This window comes from Natrix helvetica (assembly GCF_964273705.1).
Source record: "Natrix helvetica genome assembly, chromosome: 1".
Classification (NCBI taxonomy): Eukaryota; Metazoa; Chordata; class Lepidosauria; order Squamata; family Natricidae; genus Natrix; species Natrix helvetica.
In genome coordinates this window covers 301,592,115-301,620,090 of record NC_138548.1, presented here as the reverse complement: position 1 = coordinate 301,620,090, position 27,976 = coordinate 301,592,115, and the positions used below count along the sequence as shown (strand labels likewise).

At 42.7% G+C, this 27,976-nt stretch overlaps 1 protein-coding gene and 1 long non-coding RNA gene across 2 annotated transcripts; one reads left to right on the top strand and one right to left on the bottom strand.

Annotated features, from left to right (window-relative positions):
- Positions 1 to 3: 3 nt before the first annotated feature.
- On the bottom strand, positions 4 to 27,955 carry LOC309383194. Its single transcript, XR_014173792.1, has 3 exons — positions 27,921 to 27,955; positions 780 to 884; positions 4 to 72 (listed from the first exon to the last, which is right to left on the bottom strand). It is a non-coding gene; the product is annotated as an uncharacterized lncRNA (long non-coding RNA).
- On the top strand, positions 1,115 to 17,599 carry MUSTN1 (musculoskeletal, embryonic nuclear protein 1). Its single transcript, XM_081935426.1, has 3 exons — positions 1,115 to 1,275; positions 12,868 to 12,988; positions 17,169 to 17,599. The coding sequence occupies exons 1-3, from the start codon at positions 1,267 to 1,269 to the stop codon at positions 17,273 to 17,275; spliced, it is 237 nt and encodes a 78-aa protein (XP_081791552.1). The 5' UTR covers positions 1,115 to 1,266; the 3' UTR covers positions 17,276 to 17,599.
- Positions 27,956 to 27,976: the final 21 nt, after the last annotated feature.

The following is a 27,976-nucleotide window of genomic DNA, read 5'->3' as shown; positions in this document are numbered from 1 at the left end:
AATGACTCATTTATGACAGTTGTAGTGTCCCAGGGTCATATGATCACCTTTTGCGACTTCCTGCCAAGCAAACTCAAGGGGAAAATCAGATTTACTTAACAACTGTGTTACTAACTTAACAACTTCAGTCATTCATTTAACAAATGTGGCAAGGAAAGTCATAAAATGGAACAAACCTTTGTCTCGGTTAGCAACAGAAATTTTGGGCTCAATTGTGGTCGTAAGTCAAGGACTCCCTGTACTGTTCAGCAACTGACAATTTAAATTGATGCCACCCAGATTAACAAATGCTTCAGCCACTTTAAAATAATGAAAGAAAAAGTTATACTTAGTTTAAATCTAACCAAAATAGGAAGAAAAAAAATGGGAAGATTATATCTACAGCGGCTTCATTGTGCTGCATTTTATATTGGGCAAAAATCTGGTGGTTGAATACTCTGCTTGAAAAAGTAAAGCAGTTCATGCCAGCTGTTTGCAAAATCGCTGGTAGCTCTGTGAACTTCAAATGTTCATCTTGCATTACCAGTTCCTATGCCGTTTAGGGACTTAAAGGGATATAAGCACATTAGATTAAAGCTGCTTACAAATCAATGCAAATATCAGTTGACATTTAGCTCTTGTTTGCACCATGGAAGTTATTTCTGAACTAGCTATAGTTTTTGGGCTACTTTCAGAAGTTGAAATATTATAGGAATCCAACCTAAATAAAATCAGTTGTCATCTCAATAAGTCAAAACATGGTATGTTTCTGGTAACTTAGTACTTCCTCACTGACTCACCTGTAGAAAGTGTTCATCCCAGGATTAATATCATGGCAGATTCCTGCTTCAGTTGATGATCAGCAAATTTTGTAGGTATTTTATTCTTGTAGATTCACAGAGCATCTGCAACATAAAAGCACTGCCCTTTATAGCTATAAATAGATGACTACAGGGCTTCCTTTGAAGACATACTTGTTCCTAAAGAAAGAACAAGGCTTCTGTAAAGTTCTGCTAGCCCAGCTGTCTTTTCTTGTCACTTGTAATGTTCCTCTCACTCCACTCATACAGTTTATTAAATGCTATAAACTTCAGTCATTGCTAAGAATAACCCTTTCGACAGTAACATGTTGTCAACCTTAAACACTCCAGAAGCTAGTCTGGGAAGATGACCGTGTAGAATGACTTCATAGAAGAGTCTATATAAGCTAAAGGAAGTAGGTTACTGCAGAATTCGGATATTAATCCAAGGACCTACAAGCTCAGTATTTTTACAAGTGTAACAACAATGTCCCAGGTATGATTGTTTTTTTTCCCTACTGCTTAATTTACAAAAAATATCATAGTATTGCTAAGGGAAACTGCAACTCTGATGGATTTAGTCATTGGTAAGAAGTGAAAAAAACTCATTATTTATTTTCTACCTCACTGATTTTTTGCTAGCAGAGTGTTACTGGCGTCTTCAGTGCAGTAATAAATGTGTCTTTGTGAAAAATTAGCTTATAATGATTTTAAATTAGAGCAATAACCAAAGTACGGCTTAGCTTTCTCTTTTTCTCTTTCTCATAGAATACATTTAAAGCTATAGATCAGTGTTTTAAACACTTTGTCCTATTACTCAATAAAATGCTTTCATTTGCAATTGTGTGCAGAATTCTGCTTTGTTTACCATAGGCAACATGTCTTGTTTACAATAGGCAACAATTGCTTGAGGGTCTTGTTTGCTGAATGCGAGATCAAAATTCTTAAGGTTGGTTCAAGAGCAAAAGGTTCTATTAATTTCTAACAGAATTAAGTTTATTTTGGCAGCAAACCTCTTACAGTATTGAGATTAATTATTTGACTAGATATCTGCAAATCTGAAGTGTTTTTTTTTTCATTGTGTTGGAAAAGGATGAAAATGTAGAGATATCCTCTATGTACTTAGGGAACATTCTTGTATAAAAGCAGGGAATTCTTAACGGAAACAGAAAGATAGAAGGAAATCTGGGAGCAGGATTATGTACACAGGAGTGCGTAGCAACTATTTAGAAACTCCTAGGAGAGGCTATATAAAGAAGTGTAGTTCTAAATCTTTTGATTAATATTTTTGAATTGTGGTGCTTGAGAAGACTTGAAAGTCCCCTGGACTGCAAGGAGATCAAATTAGTCAAATCAACCCTGACTGTTCCTTAGAAGGACAAGTACTGAAGCCTGAGCTCAAATACTTTGGCCTCCAAATGAGAAGAAAGGACTCATTGGAAAAGACCCTGGTGTTGGGCAAGATTAAAGACAAAAGCTGAAGAGGACTGCAGAGAATGAGATGGTTAGATAGTGTTATCAACGTAATGAACATGAATTTGGGCAATCTCCGAGAGACAGTAGAGAAAGAGGGAACCTGTTGTGCTGTGGCCACAGAGTTGCGAAGAGTTGGACACAACTAGTGACAACAACAAAATCCTAAATCAAAGCTGAAAAGAGCTTTGGAGAGCATATATTCTTCATCTGTCTGTCTCAGATAAGTTGTGGAATGTTTTGTTATTGGGTATGCAAGGAGAGGAGATGATTTTGCCAAAATCTTGCCAATGATTGCCTGTTATTTCTATAACTCTGGGAATAGTCTCACTGCTGATCTTGGATGTTGTTTCTCCCTTGGGATTTTTATTATGGAAAATGATTTGTTCTGTTATTTTGATGCATGCTTCAAAAAGCCAGAAAAAAAACATATTGCTATCAGCTTGTTGCTGTCCTAAAGTTCTACCAAAATTTTGCATTGTTCATTAAATACTGTATATTATGAACAGGAGATGTATGTCTGTACCATTCTATATTTATTCTCAGTTGTTGTTATACAAGGACTGAAATTTCTGTTATTATCTGTTCGCTTTATTGCCAAAGTGAAATTTGAAGGACTTCTGCAGGGGCACAGTACTGTAGAACAAATTTGCTTTTCTATTATACTAAATGTTGGCCAGTGAGCAAAACACATCGTCCCCAATTCCAGGACATCACTCGTCCCAACCTGAAGTCTTGAGGGCCCCATAACATCCAATGCATGTAGTTCTTAACATTACAAGAGTTGAAGTCCAACATTTTTAGAGGCCATGAGATTGGAAAATTCTCATTCCAGTTACCTATTGGCCATTCCGGGTACCTATTAGTTGACATGATTATTATATGTAACATCTAGTGTAACATATAATGTCCATGGGGCACAGGATTTTTTTTCTCTCTTCATTTTTTCACATATATGTAGCTAAAATAAAGCAAGTAAAACAATGGAGTGAGAAGCTCTCTTATGCTCATGTCTGGTTCATTGTTCTGTGCTATACTCCCAAGACAGCTCTATTTTTTTTCCACTACATGTTTCTCTCATTTTAGCAGAAATTGTAACTTACCAGAATAGCAGATTGGAAGGGACCTTTGAGGTCTTCTAGTCCAACCCCCTGCTTCAGCAGGAAACCCTATACATTTCAGATAAATGGTTGTCCAATCGCTTCTTGATTATTTTTTTTATACTGGATGTATGTCCCAAAATTTCTCTACATATACCAAGGAACATGCTAATTATCTTCATTTTTATTACTTCCTATAAAACATGCATGAGCCAAATGTTGATCCTAAAAGAAAGCACCATGTTAAAGTGAGATAGTAAAACCAGCAGTCTGCAAATTGAGGATAACTATCACGGCTTACATTATTTAAAATGCAAAGAGGCAGACGGGTTATACTGTCTCTGTTCAATATTTTAGATTTCCTTGGCAACTCTGTCAACTGAAACAGATGGTCTTCATTCTGCTGAATATCAATCTGCAGCAATTTATCTGACTGATTTTTTTATATGAGAATGATAGTAACTTAACTAAATTTAATCAACCATGATGTGTACGACTACATGAAGGCAGGTGATTTTTTTTTTAAAAAAATCAATATCTAGCTACCCATTGCACTATTCCATTTTAGGTTAAGCAGCGTGAAACAAAGTGCACAAGATATAAGAAATAGTATCCTACAAATACGGGGGGAAAGGAATAATAACTAAAATTATTCCAATATTCCAATTCTATTTTTTATACCTCTAAAGAGCTTTTTTTATCTACCAACCATATTTACTTCCTACTGCAACAATACACTGCTTAATAAAATGCCTTTTGGTCTTTAAATTTCTTGCCTTTTTTGCAGAATCTCACCATCAATCTCTATCCAACTACAACCTATTTGGTCTTCTTCTTGATCTATTCTCCTTCCTGTACTTGTTTTGCAAATAAATTCTCATTCATTCTTTCCATAAGACAAAATGACTTTAATGTACTTTTTCCACACTCTGTTCACTTTTCTATTTAGCCTACATTCACTATTCATTCTTGACTCTTATTATGTTCTTGTTATATCACACCTTTCTTAACTATCACATTTCAATATTTATATTTCTCCTGAAATACACAAATATACACGCAGCAAAGTGAGTAACAGCATTTTAGTTTCCTGCAGAAACAGAGCACATACTGTATTTTCCACTATCATTCTAACAACATTTGGACATCTTAAAATCTGTGCATTTTTAGTAGACACATTTCAATACAAAAATTCATACACTTGCTCTAAATTTTCTCCATATATGTATAACTTGCAAACATTTTTCCATGTAATACAATTACCTTAGTCTTTGAAAAATTAGATGTTCATATCCATATTCCACATTGCATCTAAAATTTGCTAATATCTAATATTTTCTAACATATTCAGGTTCTCATTTCAGAATATGGCATTATATGCATACAAGAATGCATAATATCCATACCTTCAAATAACTTCTGATGTCCTCACAAGCATTTCTTGTATATTTATCCTTAAACACCTTAAACAATTATCAGAATGTCAAATATTCTTTTCTTATTCCTGGGTCAGTGTTGAACTATTCACTAACCATTATATACCGGCACATGCTTTATCTCCGTTGTATTTCTCTCTTACCACATTCAACTATATACTTACATAAACGTATTTTAGCCAATTTGTTTTTTCATATCCTTTGTCTAAGTCAACAAATGTATCATAAATCTCTAATCTTTCCTTCATACAATTTTAAATGACCTTCTGAAGATCAAAACTCTGGTTTGCACACTGCCCGGCATAAAGCTGCAATGCATTCTCCAAATTGTCCTAGGATATATATTGACAAATAAGACACTTTGATTATCTGTTACAGTTAATAGCAATAGCACTTAAACTTATATACCGCTTCATAGTGCTTTTACAGCCCTCTCTAAGCAGTTTACAGAGTCAGTATATTGCCCCCAACAATCTGGGTCCTCATTTTACCCACTTTGGAAGGATAGAAGTCTGAGTAAACCTTGAGCCTAGTGAGATTTGAGCAGCCAGATTGCAGGCAGCTGGCAGTCAGCAGAAGTAGCCTGCAGTACTGCACTCTTAACCACTGCGCCACCGCGGCTTAAGTGACACTACTAACTCTTCAGGATGTCTATATTTAGTTCAGATGTCAAGCAATAAACTGTTTTCTGTGCTGATATTTAATGTTCCTAAATACAGGTAATCCTTGATTTACGACCAGAATGGAGCCCAACATTTCCATTGCTAAATAAGACAGCTGTTATGTGAGCTTTGCCCCATTTTATGATCTTTTGCCATAATTGTTAAGCAAATAGCTGCAGTTAAGTGAACCAAATGGTTATTAAATGAATCTAACTTTCCCCATTGACTTTACTTGTCAAGAATCATCAGGAAAGGCTACAAATGGTGATCACATGATCCTGGAACAGTGCAGCATTCATAAATACTTGCCAGTTGCCATGTGCCCAGATTCTGGTCACATGACCATGGTCATAAGAATGAAAACCATTAAGCGTGAAAATAAGTCACATTTTTCAGTGCCATTGTAACTTTTGTCATTACATGAATGGTTTTAAGCTGAGGATTACCCATAATGTTGCCATTTCTGTGAGTATATGCCTTTTCATTTGAATCAAAGACCATTGTGAGAAATTCTGTTTCATTATTCAGAAATGGTAGCAGAAGATTATTGTATTAAAATAGCAGATTGGTAGCAGAAGATGGTTACATCCTCTGGTTATAGAGGTTATAACCAGATGATTATAGAGCAGTAGTTCCCAACCTGGGCCCAGGCCCCACAGGGGGGCAATTTGATTTTTAATGGAGGCAATTTGAACCTCGTTTAAACCAGGTTTGTTAGATACTTGTTCTAACTACAGTGATTTCCACCAAGGTCCTCTGTTCCGGCAGGAACAGAGGTTTAATCCTATTGGTCGAAGGGTCTGACAGCTCCCTATAAAAGGGCTGCTGTCAGATTCAACCTTCGCTGGATTGTTCTCACTTGTTGTACTTAATAAAGAGCTGTTGTTACCGTTAAGCCTGTGTGTGCCTATTCATTACCCAATCTAACACTGGTGACGAAGGTGGGGTTGGACAGCAACTAGACGAACCAAAGAGAGCGTGGAAATCCAGCAAGTACATCCAGCCCGGTGCTCAACACGGCATCGAGCAGCCATTTATGAGCGGCAAACTCAAAACGCTCTCAGAACACAAAATGGCCATGCACGCCTCACCGATTCCGTATGACCCAGTCACCGAGCACTGGGACTCGTACATGCTACAATTTGACTGCTTCCTCGGGGCAAATGACTTCATGGGCCTTTCTGAAGGCCGCAAGAAGAACAGGTTCCTCAGATACTGTGGCCGGGAAGTGTTCAAGATAGTGAAAGATCTCTCTGAGCTGACACTGCTGCAATCAGTCGCCTGGTCCGTGCTTCAGCAGATGCTAAGGACCCACTATGCCATCCAAGCACGTTCACTGGCATGAGTTTAACATCAGGAACCAGAAAGAGGGTTAGTTGATTAATGAGTATGTTGCGGCCCTTCGCAAGGCCGAAGTGTACTGCGAATTCCGAGACCTGGACGAGCTGATTCTGGACTGCATAATTTGCGGCGTGTGGGACATTAACCTACAGAAGAGGTTACTTGCTAAATCTAACCTCACTCTGCAGATCACCTTGGACAAAGCCAGGGCGTCCAAATCAGCCATCAAATCTACTGAGACTCTGCAGCGCCAAAGTGCTCCACAACGCAAAAGAGTACATGCGTACATCACGAGGCTGTACAACCCAAGAGCTCAAAGGGCGAGGAAGATGACAGTTGCCACATGCACAGTAGCCGCGCCCAGCCAGCGCGCAAATTCAAACCGCGTCTCCTGCCTTGCGTTAGCTGCGGAGGAGACCAGGCCAGATCAGCTTGCCATTTCCGCGACGCAAGCTGCGAGCAAAAGGGGCACATCGCCAAGGTGTGCCAGAGCGAATTCCCTGCCACCACCTGGCAGCCTAGGAGCACACCAACTGCCAACAGAGGCCCAACCAAGGGGCCCAGCAGAAACCACCACGGCACTCAGAAGGCGACAATAGAGTCACTTACCATATGTCAATCGGCCCAGTCCGCACCAGACGGCCAAAAAAGCTGAAGGCCACAGTCCTCATCGAGGACTCTCCATGTGAGATAGGAATCGACACCGGGTCATCACTGACCATCATGCCGTGGCCTACCCTAAAGCAGGCTATCCTTAGCCTAAAGAAGAAGAAGCTTCGCACCCCTGGCATCCGCCTATGAGATTACCAGGGAAACCAGGTCCCCATCGTTGGCCAAGGCACCTTCCAGGTGAAGTTCAAACAGTTCAGTGGGAAACTCCCAGTGACAGTGGTCAGCAGCAACCTGCAGAGCCTCCTAGGGCCAGATTGGTTCCAAGCCCTGGGCCTAGAAGCAACTGGTATCAATGTCTTGAAAGACGATGGCGGTGAAGCCATCTTTAAGGAGTTCGAGGACGTCTTCAGCACTGGTCTGGGTAAGTATGTGGGGACTCCAATTTCCTTTAGTCTGGACCCCAACATAGCCCCAATAAGGCTAAAACCCAGGAGAGTACCTTTTGCTCTCTGCCCCAAAATTGACAGGGAAATTGACAAGCTCGTAGGCCAGGGAATCCTAGAGCCGGTCAATCACGCACGCTGGGAGACCTCTATAGTGACACCTGTCAAATCTGACAGGTCTGTCTGCATCTGCGCAGACTACAAGTGCACAATAAATAAAGTGCTACAACAAAGCGCCTACCCTGTACCCATTGTACAACACCTCCTTCATTCATTAGGCCCCGAAAAACTTTTCGCAAAATTGGACATGCCACAGGCATACCAACAATTGCCTGTAGATGGCGCTACGGTGGAGGCCCGAACCATTGTGACGCACAGGGATGCATTCAAATGTCACCGCCTGCAATTCGGCGTTAGTATCACCCCTGGACTGTTCCAAAGTGTCATGGAATGGCTTTTGCAGGGGATTCCAAGAGTCATCCCCTATTTCAACGACATCTTGGTATCGGCTGCAAATGAGGCGCAACTTTTCAAACGTGTGCGAACAGTTTTGGTTTGAATTAGAGACAAAGGCCTCTGTCTCAAAAAAGAGGAATGCCAAATTAACGTGCCAAGGGTTGAATTCTTAGGGTACCTAATCCATGGCTCTGGGATTCACCCGACCACACAAACAATTAAAGCAACTCAGGATGCCCTCGCACCTCCCAATCAAACTGAGCTGCAGGCGTTCCTCAGGCTCCTTAATTTCTACAGCGTCTTTCTTAAACAGAAAGCCACCATTGCTGAGCCCTTACACTGTCTCCTGGCTAAGAATGCGAAGTGGTCCTGGGCAGAGCCGAGGCTGCCACATTTGCTGCGGTAAAATGACTCCTGTCGGCAGACTCCTTTCTGGTACAATACAGCCAGACCCTGCCATTGGTGCTGACCTGCAATGCTTCCCCGTTCGGCGTCGGCACCGTCCTCAGCCACTGCATGCCCAACGGAACCGAAGCCCCTATTGCATTTTACTCCAGGACCTTGTCTGCTGCAGAGTGAAACTACAGCCAGCTGGACCGTGACGCTTTGGCTGCAGTGGCCGGAGTAAAGAGGTTTCATGAGTATCTGGCCGTGGCTTCGAACTGGTTAGGGACCACAAGCCATTGTTGGGCTTACTGGCTGGGGACCGACCTACCCCAGTGTCATTATCACCTTGCATGACCAGATGGACCATCTTCCTAGCTGCCTACTCCTACTGTCTCATCCACTGACCAGGCTCCACTTTGGGGCAAGCTGACGCTCTAAGCCGCTGCCCGCTGCCTGAACTTCTCGCTGACCCTACCCCCAAGACGCCAGTCCTCCTCATTGACTGCCTTGAGACTGGGCCTGTCTCGTCCAGTGACGTTGCCTGTCACTCTGCAAAGGACTCCACCATCAAACAAATTTTGAACTGGGTGTGGACGTGGTGGCCCAAGGGGCCTGTTGGGGCTGATTTCAAAATGTATTTTGCCAAACGCAATGAGTTATTGGTTGTAAATGGCGGTTTACTGTGGGGGAACCGGGTCGTTGTTCCACCCAAACTGCACATTGCAATATTAGAGGCTTTGCACGTAGGGCATCCTGGAATTGTCAGGATGAAGTCTTTGGCTAGGAGTTATGTGTGGTGGCCTAACATGGACAGGGAGATCAAAGAATAGGTGGCTACCTGCACACTGTGCCAGGAGTCCAGACCAGCTCCCCCAGAGGCGCCCGCTAAGGAGTGGGAGAAACCTCAAGCACCATAGTCTAGGGTGCACATTGACTTCGCTGGCCCAGTTCACGGCCAGACATTTCTCGCAGTTATAGATGCCTACTCGAAATGGTTAGAGGTAGCCCTGATGACCTCTACTACAGCAGAAGTGGTCATCAAGCTGCTACAGAAACTTTTCTCCACACACGGCCTGCCCGACATCTTGGTCTCTGACAACGGGCCCCAATTCACGGCCATGCAATTTGAGACCTTCCTAGCAGCTCAGGGAATCAGGCATGCCCTGGTCGCGCCATTCCATCCGGCCTCCAATGGTCAGGTGGAGAGAATGGTTAGATCTGCAAAAGAGGCCCTCTCTAGGATGGGCCCAGGAGATTGGCAAACATGGTTTGACCACTATTTGCTAATTCAGCACATCACACCCAGTGCCACTACAGGGAGAAGCCCCTCCGAGCTTCTCATGGGTCGCTGGCTAAGGTCCCACTTAGACTGGCTACACCCCAATTATTCTGCTTCATCGTCCCCAGACTCCACAAGCAAGATTCGGACATTTAGCGTAGGGGATTCAGTATACGCCCACAACTACGCTGGGGGAACTCTGTGGATTCCTGCCACAGTGATAGGCATCACCGGCCCTCACTCTTACCTCCTAGAGCTTGAGGATGGTAGGAATTGGAGAAGGCATATTGAGCAACTCCTTGGCCGCCTCTCCAACTCCACTCTTAGACAACCAGAGGTAACTCCTGCACGAGTTAGCCAAAGCCCTACCCAAATGGAGCAAACACTCTTTCCATGGCCAGCTCAAGCCTGAGGGTACCAGGAAACTTATCTGGTTATGTTGCAGGCCCGCAGCAATCTCCGAGCGAACCAGCTCTAGAAGCTCCAGCCGCGGCCTGTGAAAGGTTCCAGGAGCTTCCATCAAGCAGAGCTGCGGAGCAAACAGGTCTGTCCGACCTGTCCAAGGAAACCCCTCCTATTGAACTGCGCAGGTCAGGCAGAGCTACCCCAAAGCCTGCATGACTACATAACAAGAAGGATTGTTGCATGACTACATAACAAGAAGGATTGTTCCATCCAAGAGGGGAGGGTGTTAGATACTTGTTCTAACTACAGTGGTTTCCACCAAGGTCCTAAACAGAGGTTTAATCCTATTGGTCGAAGGGTACAGCTCCCTATAAAAGGGCTGCTGTAAGACTCAACCTGCGCTGGATTGTTCTCACTTGTTGTACTTAATAAAGAGCTGCTGTTACCATTAAGCCTGTGTGTGCTTATCCATTACCCAATCTAACAAAGTTAATGGTCTTTTAGGCTTCCTCCGTGTGAGTAGAGTCCACTTTTTGAGTAAAGTAAGAATTATATGTCATCAGGATTTTAGAGATGCTTATGTGGGGCATCGCCAAAAAAGGTTGGGAACCAGAGGCAGTATGCTGCCGGTTTGCACAGGTTCTGGTGAATTGGTAGTGGCGGCAATGCAAGGCTCCGCCCACCCACCCTGACATCATCAAGTTTTGCGCATGCCCAGACGTGCCACGTTCAAGCTGATTTCCTTGAAGAATTTTACTTGAAGGCTACACTGAAAACCTTGAAACTGTCATGAAACTGTCTTGCCTGAATCCAAAGCCTTTGAAAGTTTACAATCAATTGCCATTAGATGCTAATATGATTCAGGCCTGCCCCCTATGATTTACAAAATGCCATCTTGTTCTCCCCTAGTAAGCTAGATGAGCTTGTTTGATTTAACTTTGATAGTGCCAGAGAATGCATTCTGTTTCTATGCCCACTTTTCATTTATTTTACTGGAAAATTAATCTTTGATTACTTTTTCATACAGGAGCCATATAATATCTTTCTGCAGTAACTGTGCTTACAAATCTCGCTTCTTTTTCTGTTTTCCTTTTCAAAATCCACTCTAGGCCTTGCCACACATTCAGACTTTCACACCAGTCATTTCCTTCACTAACTCTCTTGATGGTTCATCACAATTAAATCCATGAGGCTTTTTTGATTTAGATTCGTTCCTTTGCTATATGTGCATAAATATACTTAAGCTTCAACCAAAAGAAGAGGTGTTTTCTTTTCCTAAGCAGATACAAATCAGTTATCCTTCTTCTTGACTCTTGAGTCTCCAATGCCTCCAGTTACTTTTTTGTAATCTTTCGTTTCCATCTAGTCACTTTGAATAGCTTAGTTACAGGCATTGAAATATAATAAAAAGTAATAAAATCCTACTAAAACAACGTAAAACACTCATAAAAGAAAGTCTGAAGTTAAGTCCCAGCAAAGTGGTAGTCTACCATCACCAACATCTTCAAACACTGCCTAAAAAGAATATATAACTTTTACTACCTTGGCAGAAAACCAAAAGAAGGTTAAAACATTCAAGAGCCCTGGCTACTCATGGAAAATGTCTGTCCATGTTCATTTTTCCCACCCCTCATGAGAGGTTGTGGACCTGACTATCTTCTCCCTCAATAACTGCAGAGGACTGTAGAGATTTTGGCTAACATATCGTGGCCAATAGTTTAATGCTAGCTTTCCTGTTTCCTGCTCAATGTGTTGAGTTCTGCATACTCAAAATCATAGAATTGGAGTTAAATGTGGTTCTCTAACAGGAATTCTAACGGGGACAGGAATTCAGACTATATTCACAACAAATAGATTTCCATTCTATTTCCATTCCATTTTGGAGGCTAAATTGCATGATGAATGGTGAAGAGAACTAGGTATGTCTAGCCTGTCAAAGAGAAGGAGAAACATTGAGACTTCAGTACTTCAGGGGGTGTCAAAGAGAAGAGGGTGTTGATTAATTCTCCAAAACAACAGAGGGGCAGGACAAGACGCAGTGGGTGGAAGCTCTTTAAAGAGAGATCCAACCTGAAATTGAGAAATTTCCTGACAGTGAGTACAATTAATCAATGGAACAGCTTGTTTTCTGGAGTTGTGGATGCTCCATCATGGAAGCTTTCTAGAAGAGACTGGACAACCATTTGACAGGAATAGAATAAGGATTCTAACTTGAGCAGGGGGTTGGACTAGAACACGGCTCTCCAACTATGGCAACTTTAAGACTTGTGGACTTCAACTCCCAGAATTCCTCAGTTAACTGTAAGACTTGTGGACTTTATGAAGTGCACATGGAGACCCCTGAACTAGAAGACCTCCACGTTCCCTTCCAGCCCTATGTGTCTATGATTCTCACCACCCTGCTAAAACAGACTGATGTCACCATTATATCTTTGTGACTGTGGCATCTTATCACATTTTCTGCTACAAAAGGGTCTTTCGCTTGTCTTTTCAGCCAGCTCCAGTGAAAAAGAAACGCCCTCCAGTAAAAGAAGAAGATCTCAAAGGAGCTAGAGGAAAACTGTCTGGTAATCAAGAAATCAAATCCAAAACCTATCAAGTCATGAGGGAGTGTGGTAAGTGCGCGTGTGATGCTTCCACATGATTTCCATGCTGGATTTATTGCTACAATGACAGCTGCTTCTGGTTTATGCCTTCTTGTGACACAAGAAGATAAAAGCTTACTCCAGGGTCCCAGTTCTGCTTTTAAATGCTATTTGTGTTATATTGTCCCTGAATTAAGTTCACTGAAGTAGCATAAGTCCCATTAATGAAAATTAAAAACTGAAGTCTTGCCTTCAAATAATGTATAATGGAGAACCTTCAACCTTTTTGATTGATGATGTTAAACAAATCATTTGGCCTACCATAGCATGGGATATGGAGTAGAAAATAAAATAAGGAATAGACTGCTTCACAAATTTAGCCTGAGGACAAAAGCTTCTAGGGGCTTATATCTGTCTTTGGTTCCAACAACCACTACAATTCCCCTGGGGTTGGAAAGGACACCTCCATTTCACTCTCTCTTCACTTCTGTCAAGCTGTGAATTGCCAATAACCACATAACTTCCTTACCAAAAAGAGTAAGGAAGCCACCATACAAATCTTTCCCATATATATCATTGCCTGTGATAGCAGCTGTTTATCTCTACTATTTTCCTTCCAATTCTAAGTTTGTTTTTTGAACTGAAGTATGTGAACCATATGATCCATTTTTATATTCCTACACACACAAACACAAAGCAAAAGACCTTCTATTCATATCCTGGTAACTGATGCCTGAAGATGGCCCATTAAATATTTTAAAGAATATAGCTTCGTGGCATCACCTTAGTCTAATTCCCAGCACCCTGCAGAGACAGCATACGTCTGCTTATAAAATGGTTCTAATAATTAAAATGGTGTTTCCTCTCTTTTCCCACACAAGTCTTCCAAATTCTGCTCACTGTCATTCATGCCCTCATGACTGATTGTTTGGTTACTACAATACGGTTTACATGGGGTTGCCCTTGAAGAGCATTTGGAAGCCTCAGCTGGTACAGAATGCACTGCATTATAAACAATGTTGGCTATTCAACATATGTAACACCACTGCTTTGGGGGCCGTATGAGTTGCAAGTGTATTTCTGGATACAATTCAAGTTGCGCGTTGACTGACACCATTAAAGCCCTTCATGAGCAGGACCAAGTTATTCAAAATACTATCTTTTTCCAGTCTAATCCAGTCTGGTAGAATAGGCGTGTTCTGGGTTCTGTCAGCCAACAAATATCAAGGAGACATGCATTCTGTGCCACAATGCCTGCCCTCTGGAGCATCCTCCCTCCTCAAATTAGGAGTGCCTATCCCCAATTGGTTGTTTGGAAGGCCTAGGATCCAGTGGTGGGATTCAACAATTTTTACTACAGGTTCTCTGGGCGTATACAATACAATACAATACAATAGTAGAGTTGGAAGGGACCTTGGAGGTCTTCTAGTCCAACCCCCTGCCTAGGCAGGAAACCCTATACCGTTCCAGACAAATGGCTATCCAACATCTTCTTAAAGACTTCCAGTGTTGGGGCATTCACAACTTCTGGAGGCAAGCTGTTCCACTGATTAATTGTTCTAACTGTCAGGAAGTTTCTCCTCAGTTCTAAGTTGCTTCTCTCCTTGATTAGTATTAGGGAAAGGATACTGCAAAATCCCCATTCCCTCCCCACTCTCAAAATTTCCGCTACTAGTTCTCCAGAACCTGTGAAAATTGGCTGAATACCACCTTTGCTAGGGTCCCAAGTGTGTGAGGAGCCCTGTTTCTTAGCTACTTTGACGCCAACAAATTATAATATCTCTTGACTGTTATTTGTATTCAATTTCTTTTTATATTATATTTTAATTGTTCAGATCATTTTTAAAGATTATTTGCCAACCCAAAGTCACTGGTTTGAGATGGGTGACTGTACAACATTAATGAATGAATGAATGAATGAATTCTTACCATAGGAACAATGGTACAGTGTCTCGTTGATGATGCAGTCCATCATATGGTCAGTGGCTCAGATCCCACTGCCATTTTAGACTCTGTGGGCAGGGAACTTGGTCATTGTTTGCCAGGGCCATTCTGATTTTGGCAGCCAGAGAATCTTGATTCAACCTCTCCCTTCACACACTAATGATTCATCTGTCCCCATTTCTCCTATCAGACTTGACAGTACAACCCCAGGCTGTCTGGGCTCAGATGGATGGCAAGAGGAGGTAGAGGGAGCCAGCTCTTTCCCAACTATATCAGAGGCGGTATTCAGCAGGTTCTGACCAGTTCTGGAGAACCTGTAGCAGAAATTTTGAGTAGTTTGGAGTACTGGTAAATACCACCTCTGACTGCCCCCCCCCCATCTATTCTCTGCCTCCCGAGTCCCAGCTGATCGGAAGGAAATAGGGATTTTGCAGTATCCTTCCCCTGCCATGCCCACCAAGCCACGCCCAGCAAGCCAAATCCATCAAGCCACACCCACCCACCAAGCCACACTCAGAGAACCAGTAGTAAAATATTGCATGCTTTAAAAGGAAAGAGCAGAAAAATAAGAAAAAAACATAGTCAAGAGATTTACCAGCATCATAAGATTAAGTAAAGCCCTCTTCTGCGGCTCCCTGTTGCCAGTCAGCTCCACAACTGATAGGGCTTTAAGTTAGGACAGGTAGACGAAAAAGGACCCCGCACTAGCAGGAGACTCTGTGGTAGGAGAACCGGACTTCCGGTTGGCAGAGAAAAAAGGATGCTGCGCTAGGAGGAGACTCTATGGTGGGGGAACTGAATTTCCAATCGGCAGAAGAAAAAGGATGCTGTGCTAGAAGGAGACTCTATGGTGGGGGAACCGGATTTCCAGTCATCTCCAGAATTGAATGGGGGCTTCTCGTTAGGACCTTTGTGGGTCTTTGAGTGTTTAAGGTTGCCATCCCTGACCTAGTCAATAGGAAATCTGTCTTTATTTAACAAATCATCTCTGACTAAATGCAAAACATTTACAGTATATTAAGAAAAACCCAAAATTGGGATATGGGAGAAAGAGCCCAAAGGCAAGGTCATTTGCAGAAAAGGTCCCCTGTTACTTCCAGCTTTTTCCTGTAATGCCCATGGGGAAAAAATCAGAGGTAGTCAGAACACTTCTGTCCTATTCATACTCCTTATAATCAGTGATACCCTGTAACTTAATCCTTTAATCACAGAATTATTTTCTGAGAGAAACAACTTCCCAAGATAGAGAATGGTCACGTTTCATATCAAAATACTGTGCCGGTTTTTCTTAGGCGTTTATGAAGTTTACAGATAGGAAATCAAGAAAAAAAAACAAGGAAAACTATTTAAAAAGCAAGTTGTGAATACAAGGAAAAAAATTGAGTATCTTTAATATAAATATTTATTATGAATTTGAAAGCTGAAACATATACAAAGTCTCCTTAAAAGCAATAATTAAATATTCAGTCTTACAGCACAAATCCTAAACAAGCTCATTGGTCCCCTGGATTAGTATACAGGTTGTGAAAAAGATGAAAAAAAACGCTAAAAATTATTAGTGTATTGATTATTTAAAAATGAAAACTTGGGTGGAAAGTATATAATATGAAAGCGGCAAGTTCAGTTTCCACTATGCACTGTGGAATGTTTTTGGAGAAAGTGGTAAATCTTCTGACTAAAAGAAATCTTCCAAAGTTTCCCTCATCCAGAGACACAGATTCTTAAAATAACTCAGGAATAGTTTATCCTGTCATGAAAAGGGGACACATAAACACATTCCCCTGAAGAGACACTGCTGTCATCGTACTGAGCTGTCATCTTTTTTATTTTATTTTAAAAACATGAAGCTTTTAATTGCAATACTTCTCTGTTTCTTATACCTCAGGATCTTTATAAACAGAGCTCCAGTGATGAAGCCCAAGGAAGCCTCTGAAATTTTTCACTGACTTCAACTTTGAATAAATGCATTACATAAATGCAAGGTTTAACAACTACCATAAATTAACTCATTTTAATTAAACCAAATTGGGCGTTTGCTTTGTTTGCCCACTGGTGGTTTTAGTCCCATCTGCTGATTAGAGTGCAGCCCAGAACATTCTCCTCAAAGTCTGATGCATCAGAAACAGTAGGAAATGTTTCCTACTTTGAAACATACATGATATAGACTTTGGCATTATTGTGCTTATTATGTTATCCTTCCGTTTGTCATAAATGTCACTGCAAACCATTCTTGCGGAAGCATTAATCAGTACTCTTCTTTTTCCAGAACAAGCTGGCTCTGCTGCGCCGTCTGTCTTCGGCAGAGAACGCACCGGAGGAGAAACCGTCTTCGACAAACCAAAATCAGAACCGCCAAAAAGTGTCTTTGGCTGACAGCCATGAATATTCCCAGCATCCTTCACTGTTTGTCTTGTTTTTCCCATGCATCAGTCTTATTATGGGGCTTCTAACTTAATTCTTCAGGCATGAATCAGCAAAAGAACTTGAATTGAAAGGTGTCCCTTTTTTTACATATATACGGTGGGATTTTTTCACCTTACCTATCCAATAGTTAATTCAAGTTATGGCGTGCAGGATGCTATTGTAATGACCAATTTTGTTAACAAAATGCCCCCCCCCCTTCTTCTTTTTTAAAGTCAATGCCCCAATTCTAATTGTAATTATTGTATAAAAGAAAATAAAGCTGGATGATTTTGACTTTGGGTTATCTTATTTTTCACTTGCAATATAATTACTTGCAGTATAGTCAGGGAATATAAATATGTTACTTATATTATTTCCGCACACAATTTGGTACGAAGTCCTTTGATTTCTGTGGATATGGTAATGTCTTTCTATGGGAGAGCAACAAAGCTGAGTCTGGTTAAAATCTTGCTGGGACAAAACAACAGCCCAAGAGCTTTCTTTTAACTTTAACTATCATTTCTTCAGGAAAAAAAAATCCTCTTCCCAAAAGAAGAAAGTTTTACCTTAACATGGTCCTGAATTGCTGCTTCATAGACTGAATTCTTCAGACTAGAATAGAGCTGGAAGGGAACTTGGAGGTCTTCTAGTCAAACCAGTGGTGGGTTCCTACCGGTTCGGCCAAACCGTTTGCTCTGAGAGTGAACCCCTTCTCTGTTTCCATGAAAGCGGGCCCACCTACCTGCCCACCCCTGGGTTATACTGACCTTTATTTCTGCTTCCAAAGCCCAGCTGATCAGTGGTGGCAGATTGAATTGCCACCCCTCAGCTGTTTTCCTTGCTCCTTTCCTTGTTTGCAATGCGGAAGTTCAATTTTTGCTAAACTGCACAAGCGCACACAATGTCCGTGAAGCAAACCGGTTGTTCATCCGGTAGGAACCCACCACTGAGTCAAACCCCCTGCTCAAGCACACATCTCTTGTGTGAAAGAGATTTCACACAAGTCTCTTTTTAAGAACCTCCAGTGATGAAGCACAACTTCTGAAAGCAAGCTGTTTCACTGGTTAATTATTCTCACCGTTAAGATGTTTCTCATTAATTTCAGGTTGCTTCTCTCCTTGATTAATTTCCATCCATTTTTTCTTGTCCATGCCTTCTGATGCTTTGGAAAATAATTTGACCCCCTCTTCTTTGTGGCATCACCTCAAATACTGGAATACTGCTATCATGTCCTCCCCCCCCCTAATCATTCTTTTCTCTAGATTGGCCATACCCAATTCCTGTAACCGTTCTTCATGTGGTTTAGTCTCCAGGCCTTTGATCATCTTAGTTGCTCTTCTCTGCACTTTTTCAAAAGTCTCAACATCTTTTTGGTAACGTGGTGATCAAAACTGAATGCAGTATTCCAGGTGCGGTGTTACTAAGGTTTTATAAAGCGGAACTAATACTTTATGTGATTTTAATTCTAGCCCTCTGTTTATAGAACCAAAGATTGTATTAGCTTTTTTGATTGTTGCCACACACTGCTGACTCTTATTTAACTCATTGTCCCACTAGGATTCCAAGGTCCCTCTCACAGCTGCTGTTTCTGACTCACATTTTATACTTCCTGTATATACAAAACTCCCTGACATTCTTCGTCTTTGCCAGTGCAAACCTTGCTAAAAACTATCTTGTTACACACATTGATTAAGGGAAGGTTCAGATGGAGCTTAACAATCTTGCCTCTAACCAGGGGTGTCGAACCCATGTCATGTTGTCATCATATGACATATTGGGACTTTCTGCCCTTTGTTAAACCAGGAGTGGACATGGCCAGCATGTGATGCATCTGGCCCGCAGGCCCTGAGTTTGACACCCCTGCTCTAAACAAAAGGATTTACTTTCTTGAAATAATTACCTATAGAGGATAAGAGAAAGTTTAGAAATGGAACCAATTCAAAGATAAAATATTATTAGCTTTTAATTAATTTTCCCCAAGCCAAAGTCATCAGCCAATTCAAGGACAACGATGCACGCTCCTACAATTTCTTTTATCTCTTGGCTGTTTCAAAAGTAGTCTAATATGGAGCTGCCATTGCCTAGTGCTGCTATTTCTCTAAACACCAAGGACACCATGAGGCAACCATTGCTCTCTTACCTGACCAGAAAACAGCATTAAATCCATGTCCTGCCTTTTGATCATGTTCTTATTTGTACACTGAGTTCTCGAAGATTGGTGCCTCTAATAGGGCAGCTGTAGAGCTGTCAGTTCCCTGTCCCTGTGTTGTATTTTTAAAGAGTTGTGGATTCTTGGAAACAACCCCTTGTCAAGGTGCTACAGTAATTGAACCTCTACAGTGCATAAAATGAGGAGTTGGACTGAGGAGGCAGCGAAGATGTGAAATTTCCCATCACCAAGAGGTTTCCTCTACCTTCAAGCTCCCCAAAGGGCCTTCACAGCAACAGGTACTGTATGATTTAAAAACACAGAGCTGTGCTTGGAAATAAATCAGCTCAACTCTTGATCTTTGATACCATCTAAGAATCACAGTAGTCTGGAGCAAATTTCAATATAGTAAAGAATCACTGCATGAACTAGTTTTTAACATATTTTGATCTACAGGTATATGATCTCATACACTGGAATTTTCATATAAATATATGAAAACAAGCAATGCCTGAATGAAGACAAAATCACATTAAGAGTAAGAATTGATTTGCTTCTGAGTCTACTCAGTAACTTTCTTTCAATCTCTCTTTCTCTTTCTCCTTTTCTTTCTTCCTTCCTTCCTTCTCCTCTCCCCTCCCTGTTGGTATATACTAGCACATGAAATGGATTTAGAGAGTTGCCATGCACCGTATCTCAGTTTCTATCAACCTCACTTGTTCCATATGGACAATGGGTGGAGTCATTACTCCATGCAATTTCCTCAGACCTTTTCCTTGTGTCTCCCTGTCCAGGACATGAATTTCCCCAGAATCTTTTCTTAATGACATGTCCTTATAACATTTCCTTTGTCTCATGTTCACAGAAAAAATATATTTTTACCACTTCAAGGTTTAAAACAATTTTCCCTTCTTTCTCACATAGATTTTTCGGAGGAAATTTAGCATGGTTCATTAAAATGAGATGAGGATTTAGGCTGATGCAGGCATGTTCCCCTCCTCTCTTGTCCCTTGAAGGATATCACCTTCATGGCCCTTTTGATGTAACTTGGTATCTACTAGCACATGAGAGAGATCGAGAGAGATCGAGCACCTGGCTTCTGCAGAAATACCTGTCCAGGTAAAGTCTGATTGGTGCTTCCTGAAGTGCTTGTCCAGCCTTATACAAATTCTTTACAATACAAGGGTTTATCCCTCTCTTGTAAGAGCATGAGTCTAGGGCCCTCTTGAGAAACCGTGGTACTCTTGGGTAGATAGCAGGTCTCTTTAAATGAGGAAATCAGCCAGGTTCTTCCACTTCAATGACATTTCCCCTGCCACCAATGAATAGGCTTTCTGCTGCTTCTGCTGTCAAAGAGCTTTGCGTAACAGAGCTTTTTAGTGTTTTGATTTGCAATAGTAGCAAATACCTGGCAAACCTATCTAGTGCTTTGATGAGGTTAGTACCATATTGCCTGCCTTACAAATTACTTAGCAGGATAGCAGAGTTGGAAGGGACCTTGTAGGTCTTCTATCCAACCCCTCTGCTCAAGCAGGAAACTCTACACCATTTCAGACAAAGGATTGTCCAATCTCTTCTTCTGGGAGTAAAAAGTAAAGATTACTTCTAAGACTATAGAGTCCTCACTCTATATTCACCCTCTGTGCTTGTGATCAATTAGTTAGGGATAGGTTTTTTGCATTCTTTTGGAGGAGTGCCAGATCCACATGCAGGAATAAGATGACTGAATAGGTCACAGTTATGGAACATCTGTGCCAGTGGTGGGTTCCGGATCCCTCGCAACCGGTACGCTGCACACGGGGCGAGGCATCCTAGTCGGGCATGTGCGCAATTGGCCGGATGCGTTATAAACAGCTATGGAACGTGAGCGGGCAGGTGGGCCAAATGAGCCACTGTACTGGTACAGTGGCCGCTGTTCCCGGCTACTAGCGGTGCGGCAGTACCCAGCCGTACCATCCAGAACCGACCACTGATCTGTGCCCTGATTGTCAGATGGCTATGACTGCGATTCTGGGCACCTTTCCACACTTGGCCATTCCCACCACATGTGGAGAAAAGTGATTGTTGAGATTGGTAGTAGGCAGGTGTGGGTGGTGGCAACAGGTGATATGCCTTATATATGCCCTATATGTGAAATTTGAATTTTCATCCTATCACTGGCAATCAGGATTAGACCTTACTACAATGACAGACACTACAATGGCAGGCGCTGTCTCCTTGTTCCCTTGGGAAGGAACACAAAGCCCTAAGAATTAATCAATTCCCTTGCTTAGCTTGCCTTAGGTCAAAGGAGCACTCCTGGTCAGTTTCATTGTCACTGAGAAGAATAGGGATTGGTAATGAGGAGTTTTGCTGGTGTATTTTTCTACTGGCTCACAGACTGGAGGAAAGCATTTTAACATGGCCCAGACAATCAGTTCTGGTATTCTGGAACAGAATGATGGGTTTGATTTATGTTTTAAAGCACAAATACTACTGCAGATCCTATAAGCATCTGCATTCTTTTGAGAACCCAGATGTTAGATATTCACTCTAGCTACCAGAGTGTCCACTCCAGTCCTCTATTCCGGCGGGAACAGAGATTGAATCCTATTGGCTAAGAAGTCTGACAGCTGCTGTCAGACCAAGCAGTTGCTGGATTGTACATACTTGGCTTGTTATAATAAAGAGCTGTTGTTACGTTAAGCCTGTGTCTGCATTCTCATCACCCGATCTAACACCAGAAGCCTTTGTTCAAATCCAGAGGGAGAATTTCAGAGTTTGCTTCCTGGTTCTGAATCATCCTGGAAATTTTATGTCACTACTTTACATTAAAAACACTCGCTGAATTTAATCACTTGCTAATTTACTGCTAAGAGCCTCATGATGGCGCTGTCAGCTTATGTAGTTACTTGATTTTTAAAAGGAATGGGATGGTGGTTTCTAAACTCTGCTTTATTTCTTTTTATTCTTTTTATTTACATTATTTTATCTTAATTCTCTGTAGCTTTTTTTTTTTTTGTATGCAGCAAATTCAGACACTGTCTCCAGGACTAGAACATACTGAGTTCATTCTTCATGCAAAGATTTCGTGGGTTTGATTAGATCCAGTGATTATACAATGGTTTGTTTTAGGGCCCTAAACCATTGAAAACGTAGTTCAGGCTCTTCTTGTAATCTCCCAAACCACGAGCAGCAGAATGAAGGACTTATTTTGCTTGTGGGGAATTAAGAGTTGAGTCAATCATCTTTTGAGGATAAGAACAGATTTTTTTTCTTCATGGTAAAGCACAGGATGAAGTCTCTTCATTTGAGGTTATGGTCCATAATCTACTATATAATCTACCACATTAGTCCAGTCTGATAGATGTTTGTTTTTTTTCAACTTTCCAGTCTAGGGCTTAGAAAGAATCATTACCCCAAAGTCACCTGCTATCCCTGAAAAAGGACCAGAACTGGTTTTTTTTCTGCTACAAATCCAATATTTTTAACCACTGTATTTAACTGGAGAGAGCCATCCATTCACACAATCAAACTTGTGGTCTGTAAACTATGCATGAAGAAAATCGAGGAGCAGTATTGCAATATTTACAGAATGTTTTTAATATGACACAAATATGAAAACGAAACAGAAAACAATAATGCTGCTGAACAAAAACCAAAAAAAAATAAAATGACTTTCCAAATTGGTTCTTGCTGTAAACTCTTTCTCCCCCTGAGCTGAACCTGTTCTGTTTTTGCCTTCACCAACCTGTTTCCATAACCATGAAATCTCCAGACCTCGGAACTCTCCAGCAAGACAGGCAGGCCAAGCTACTGTATACAATTTACCTACATTACCCTACACTCATTAGCACCGATGATGTTACCTAGTAGGGTAATGAAATGTCTGCAAGCAAACAGCCAAGCTCAGAGAGCACCAAGGACTCCACAGTCCAACTCTACACTACCGATATTCTCTTCTATTGACAAAATATATTTCCGGACTAATCTTGTGCCAGAAGGACATTGCTGGAGTCAACCCAACATGTAAACATTAGAGCTTCTCATTTCCAAACATTTCCCAGTTTCTCCATATCCTAGATGTTTATTAATCCAACCTCTCCTACACATTAGTGACTTTCAGAAATTCTGTTATTTACAGAAGGGAAAGGCTTTTTTAAAAAATCTGATAACCCAACTGGAATTTGCCAATTATCCGGTATTTTATCCCCCCCCCCCCCCTTATCATTGACTCATTTCCCCAAAATGAGGCAGGCTCTCCTGGTGTTTGTTCATTTGTTCATTCCTTATTTTAATTTATATTGGAGAGTTCCACTCACTAAGAGTCCTTGTTAGAGGATTCATTCTTCTAAACATAGGCAATATTTTAAAAGAATACCAAGTAATTAAGTAGAGAAGTAGCTGTAGCAAGTCTCACTTAAAAAGAATAAAAGAATCATAATATAATTGTTTTGGATGAAGAGAGTAGGCTTAACTTGCCCAGCTAGGAATGAATATGTGGGGCATATAAAAGGAGAGTGGGGAGAGAAGGCAGATGGGGAGAGAGAATACATTCTCCAACATTTATACCTTTTCTTTTTAGACTCAACATGGTAATGTTTATTAATTTGTATTTACATACTGAATGAAATCCCAGTTCTGAGAAAGGCAGGTCTGGCTGCAGATGAAGAATTTGCATGGGGTCACACACGCTTGCATGGGGGGTGGGCAGTGCCCCCTCGGGCTCCAATTTTGGTGCCAGGAGGCTTCAGGGAGGGCCTCCAGAACTCAGGAGAGGCTGTTTTTGCCCTCCCGGAGGCTTGAAGAAAACCTCCAGGGCATGGGGAGGACAACAAATGGACCTTTCGGAAATTCCAGAAGTCCAGAAATGGCTCTGTTTCTGGCCTCTGGAGGGACTTCAGAGCCCAGGGCAGGCTGTTTTTTGCCCTCCTGGAAGCTTAAGGAAAGCCTCCAGAGCCTGGAGAGAGAGAAAATTCCCTCCCCACCATGGTGCAGGAGACTGAATAATAATAATAATAAATAAATTTGGATTTATTAGCCGCTCCCTTTCCGGGCAGGACTCGGGGCGGCGTACACCAAGACATATATAAACATACATATATACAAAGACATACATGCACGGAGGAGGTAATAGATTAAAACATTAAGACAAATTAAAACCATTAACAAATAAAAAATCCAATATACAATAAAAATTTAAAATTTAAAAAAGACAGTCAGGAGAAATATGAAAAGATTACGGTTGAGCCAGGCCGGATGATTGAAAGAGGTGGGTCTTCAACTGTACACGGAAGGAGCGGAGATCGGAAATAATCCTGATGTCACGGGGGAGGTCATTCCACAGGGCTGGGCCCATCACAGAGAAGGCTCTGCTCCTGGATGTCGCCCTCGACACTGTTTGGCGGACGGCACCCGGAGAAGTCCCTCTCTGTGTGAGCGAATTGGTCGTAGGGATGTGTGGGGCAGGATGCGATCCTGCATGTAACTAGGTCCTCTGCCATGAAGCGCTTTAAAGATCATAATCAAAACCTTGAAACGCACTCGGTAGACCACAGGAAGCCAGTGCAGCTCGCGCAGGAGAGGTGTTACAGGGGAGTATCTAGACCTCCCCATAATCACCCGCGCGGCCGCGTTCTGGACCAACTGTAGTCTCCGAGTGCATCTCAAGGGAAGCCCCATGTAGAGAGCATTGCAGTAGTCCAGGCGAGACGTCACTAGCGCATGGGTGACTGTGCGTAGGGCATCCCGGTCCAATAAGGGGCGCAATTGGCGCATCAGGCGGACCTGATGGAACGCCCCCCTAGCCACGGCTGTTACATGGTCATCCATGGACAGCCGGGCATCTAGGAGGACGCCCAAATTGCGCACCTGTTCCATGGGGGCTAGTTGCACGCCCCCAATGGCCAGAGATGGAAGCACCTGGTTGAACCGGGGGGCCGGAAGCCACAGCCACTCCGTCTTGGAAGGGTTGAGTTTTAGTCAGTTGCCATCCATCCAGACCCGTACGGCCTCCAAACACCGGGACATCATTTCGACGGCCTCATTGGGGTGGTTCGGGGTGGAAATGTATAGCTGAGTATCATCAGCATACAGATGATATCCCACCCCAAAGCCACGGATGATCTCGCCCAGCGGTTTCATGTATGTGTTGAACAGGAGAGGCGAGAGCACCGATCCCTGTGGCACTCCACATGTGAGTGACCTCCGGGTCGAACTCTGCTCCCCTGCCAACACACGTTGCGTCCGGTCAGAGAGGTAGGAGCCAAACCACCGTAAAACGGTGCCCCTGACTCCCAACCCCTCTAGCTGGTGCAACAGGATACCATGGTCGATGGTATCGAACGCCGCCGAGAGATCTAATAGGACCAGGATAGAGGAACAACCCCTATCTCTGGCCCTCCAGAGATCATCAACCAATGCGACCAAGGCCGTCTCCGTGCTGTGCCCGGGTCGGAAGCCGGACTGGCGCGGGTCTAGATAATCATTTTCCTCCAGGTGACGTGGGAACTGCTGTACCACCACATTCTCTACAACCTTCGCTAAGAAAGGAAAGTTGGAGACAGGACGATAATTGGCTAGGTCCGTTGGGTCCAGGGAAGGCTTCTTGAGCAGGGGCCTCACCACCGCCTCTTTCAAGGCGGCCGGTAGAGATCCCTCACCCAACGAGGCGTTCACTAGGCCCAGGAGCCAGTCGCGCGTAACCTCCCAGGATGCCAGTACAAGCCAGGAGGGACACGGGTCCAATAAACATGTGGTGGGTCGCAGACATCCACGCAACCTGTCCAAATCCTCGATGGCAACCGAGTCAAACTCCTCCCAAAGCGGTCCCTCAAGACTCGCCACGGGCGTCTCTACTGGACCACTGAAAGGGGCCCATCCCATCCGGATTTGAGCGACTTTGTCCTGTAGATATTTCCCAAACTCCTCTGCTCTGCCCTGTAAAGGGGCTTCCCGCGGTCTCTCAAACAAGAGGGAGCGAGTCACCCGAAACAGGGCGGCAGGGCGGTTATCTGCGGACGCAATAAGAGCGGCACAATATTGACGTTTGGCCGCTCTTAGTGCCACAAGGTACGTCCTCAAATAGGCTCGTGCCTGTGCTCGGTCAAATTCGGAACGGGAGGATCTCCAACGACTCTCTAGGCGTCTCTTGTGGCGTTTCATCACCCTTAGTTCCTCAGTAAACCAAGGGGCCAGGGTGGTTCGTCGCCGCAGGAGAGGCCGCAAAGGCGCCACCCGGTCTAGGGCCCCGGCAGTCGCACTGTTCCATGCGTCTACCAGGTCCTCTACTCGAGGGCGGGTCAGATCCACAGGAGGTGGCCCAAGCTCCGTCTGGAACCTATCTGGTTCCATCATGCGCTTGGGGCGGAACCATCTAATGCCTTCCGGTTCCGCCTCCTCGCGGTGGGGGGTAGCACCAGGGAAGTCAAGCCGGAGAAGTGAGTGATCCGACCATGACAGGGGAATAATAGCTAGATCCCCTATTCCCAGATCACTCGTCCATTGGCCAGAGACAAAGACAAGGTCCAGCGTGTGGCCTCCCTCGTGAGTAGGGCCCTGAATTAACTGGGTCAGGTCCATGGCTGTCATGGAAGCCATGAACTCCCGAACCCCCTCAGACGCTTCTCCCATCGACGGCAGATTAAAATCCCCCATCACTAACAGTTTGAGTAGACTGTGCAGGGGTGTTCGCATGTGTATGCGCAAGGAAGTGGCACATTGCAATGTGGGTGTGGACACACCCACACACAATTTCGGCACGCAAGGAGAAAAAGGTTAGCCATCACTGGTATAAGGTTTCCTGCTTGAGCAGGAGGTTGGACTAGAAGACTTCTAAGGTTCCTTCCAACTCTATTATTCTGATATTTATCAGAGTGCTGATCATTTCTTGCCAGCATGGTAGCAAATTAACTGCAGTCATGATTTAAAATGAAAAAAAGAAGTAATGATCGATAATAGCAGAATTAACCATTGGAATCCTTGATTGGTTTTTACCAATGACAAAACATTTCCTCATGTCCAGCAACAAGGATAAAAGGATCAGAGTGTCAAATATAGAGTTTATAGAAAATCTGGACTTATTATATTGATCTGAATTTTGCAGTGGTTACTTCAAAATCCTAGGATTTAACCCAGACAATGAGTAAGTTACAGTAACATCGCCTATCTTAAGATTTAACCCAGACAATGAGTAAGTTATAGTAACATCGCCTATCCTAAGATTTAACCCAGACAATGAGTAAATTACAATAACATCGCCTATCCTAAGATTTAACCCAGACAATGTGTGAATTATAATAACATCACCAGTGTAATCTATATCTACCCAATGCAAATAGTTGACAATCAAAACATCTTGACTTCTAATAAAATCAGCCATGTTTGATAAATTTTATATGGAAAAGTGCCACAGTGCCCAATAGGTTACTACTACCTTTCTGAAATATTTATGAAAACATATTTTAAGATAATAAAGATTCACCCCACCTTTAACTTTTGGAGTTACAAGATCAATGTCCAGTTGATTGAAGGGTAGCATTAAT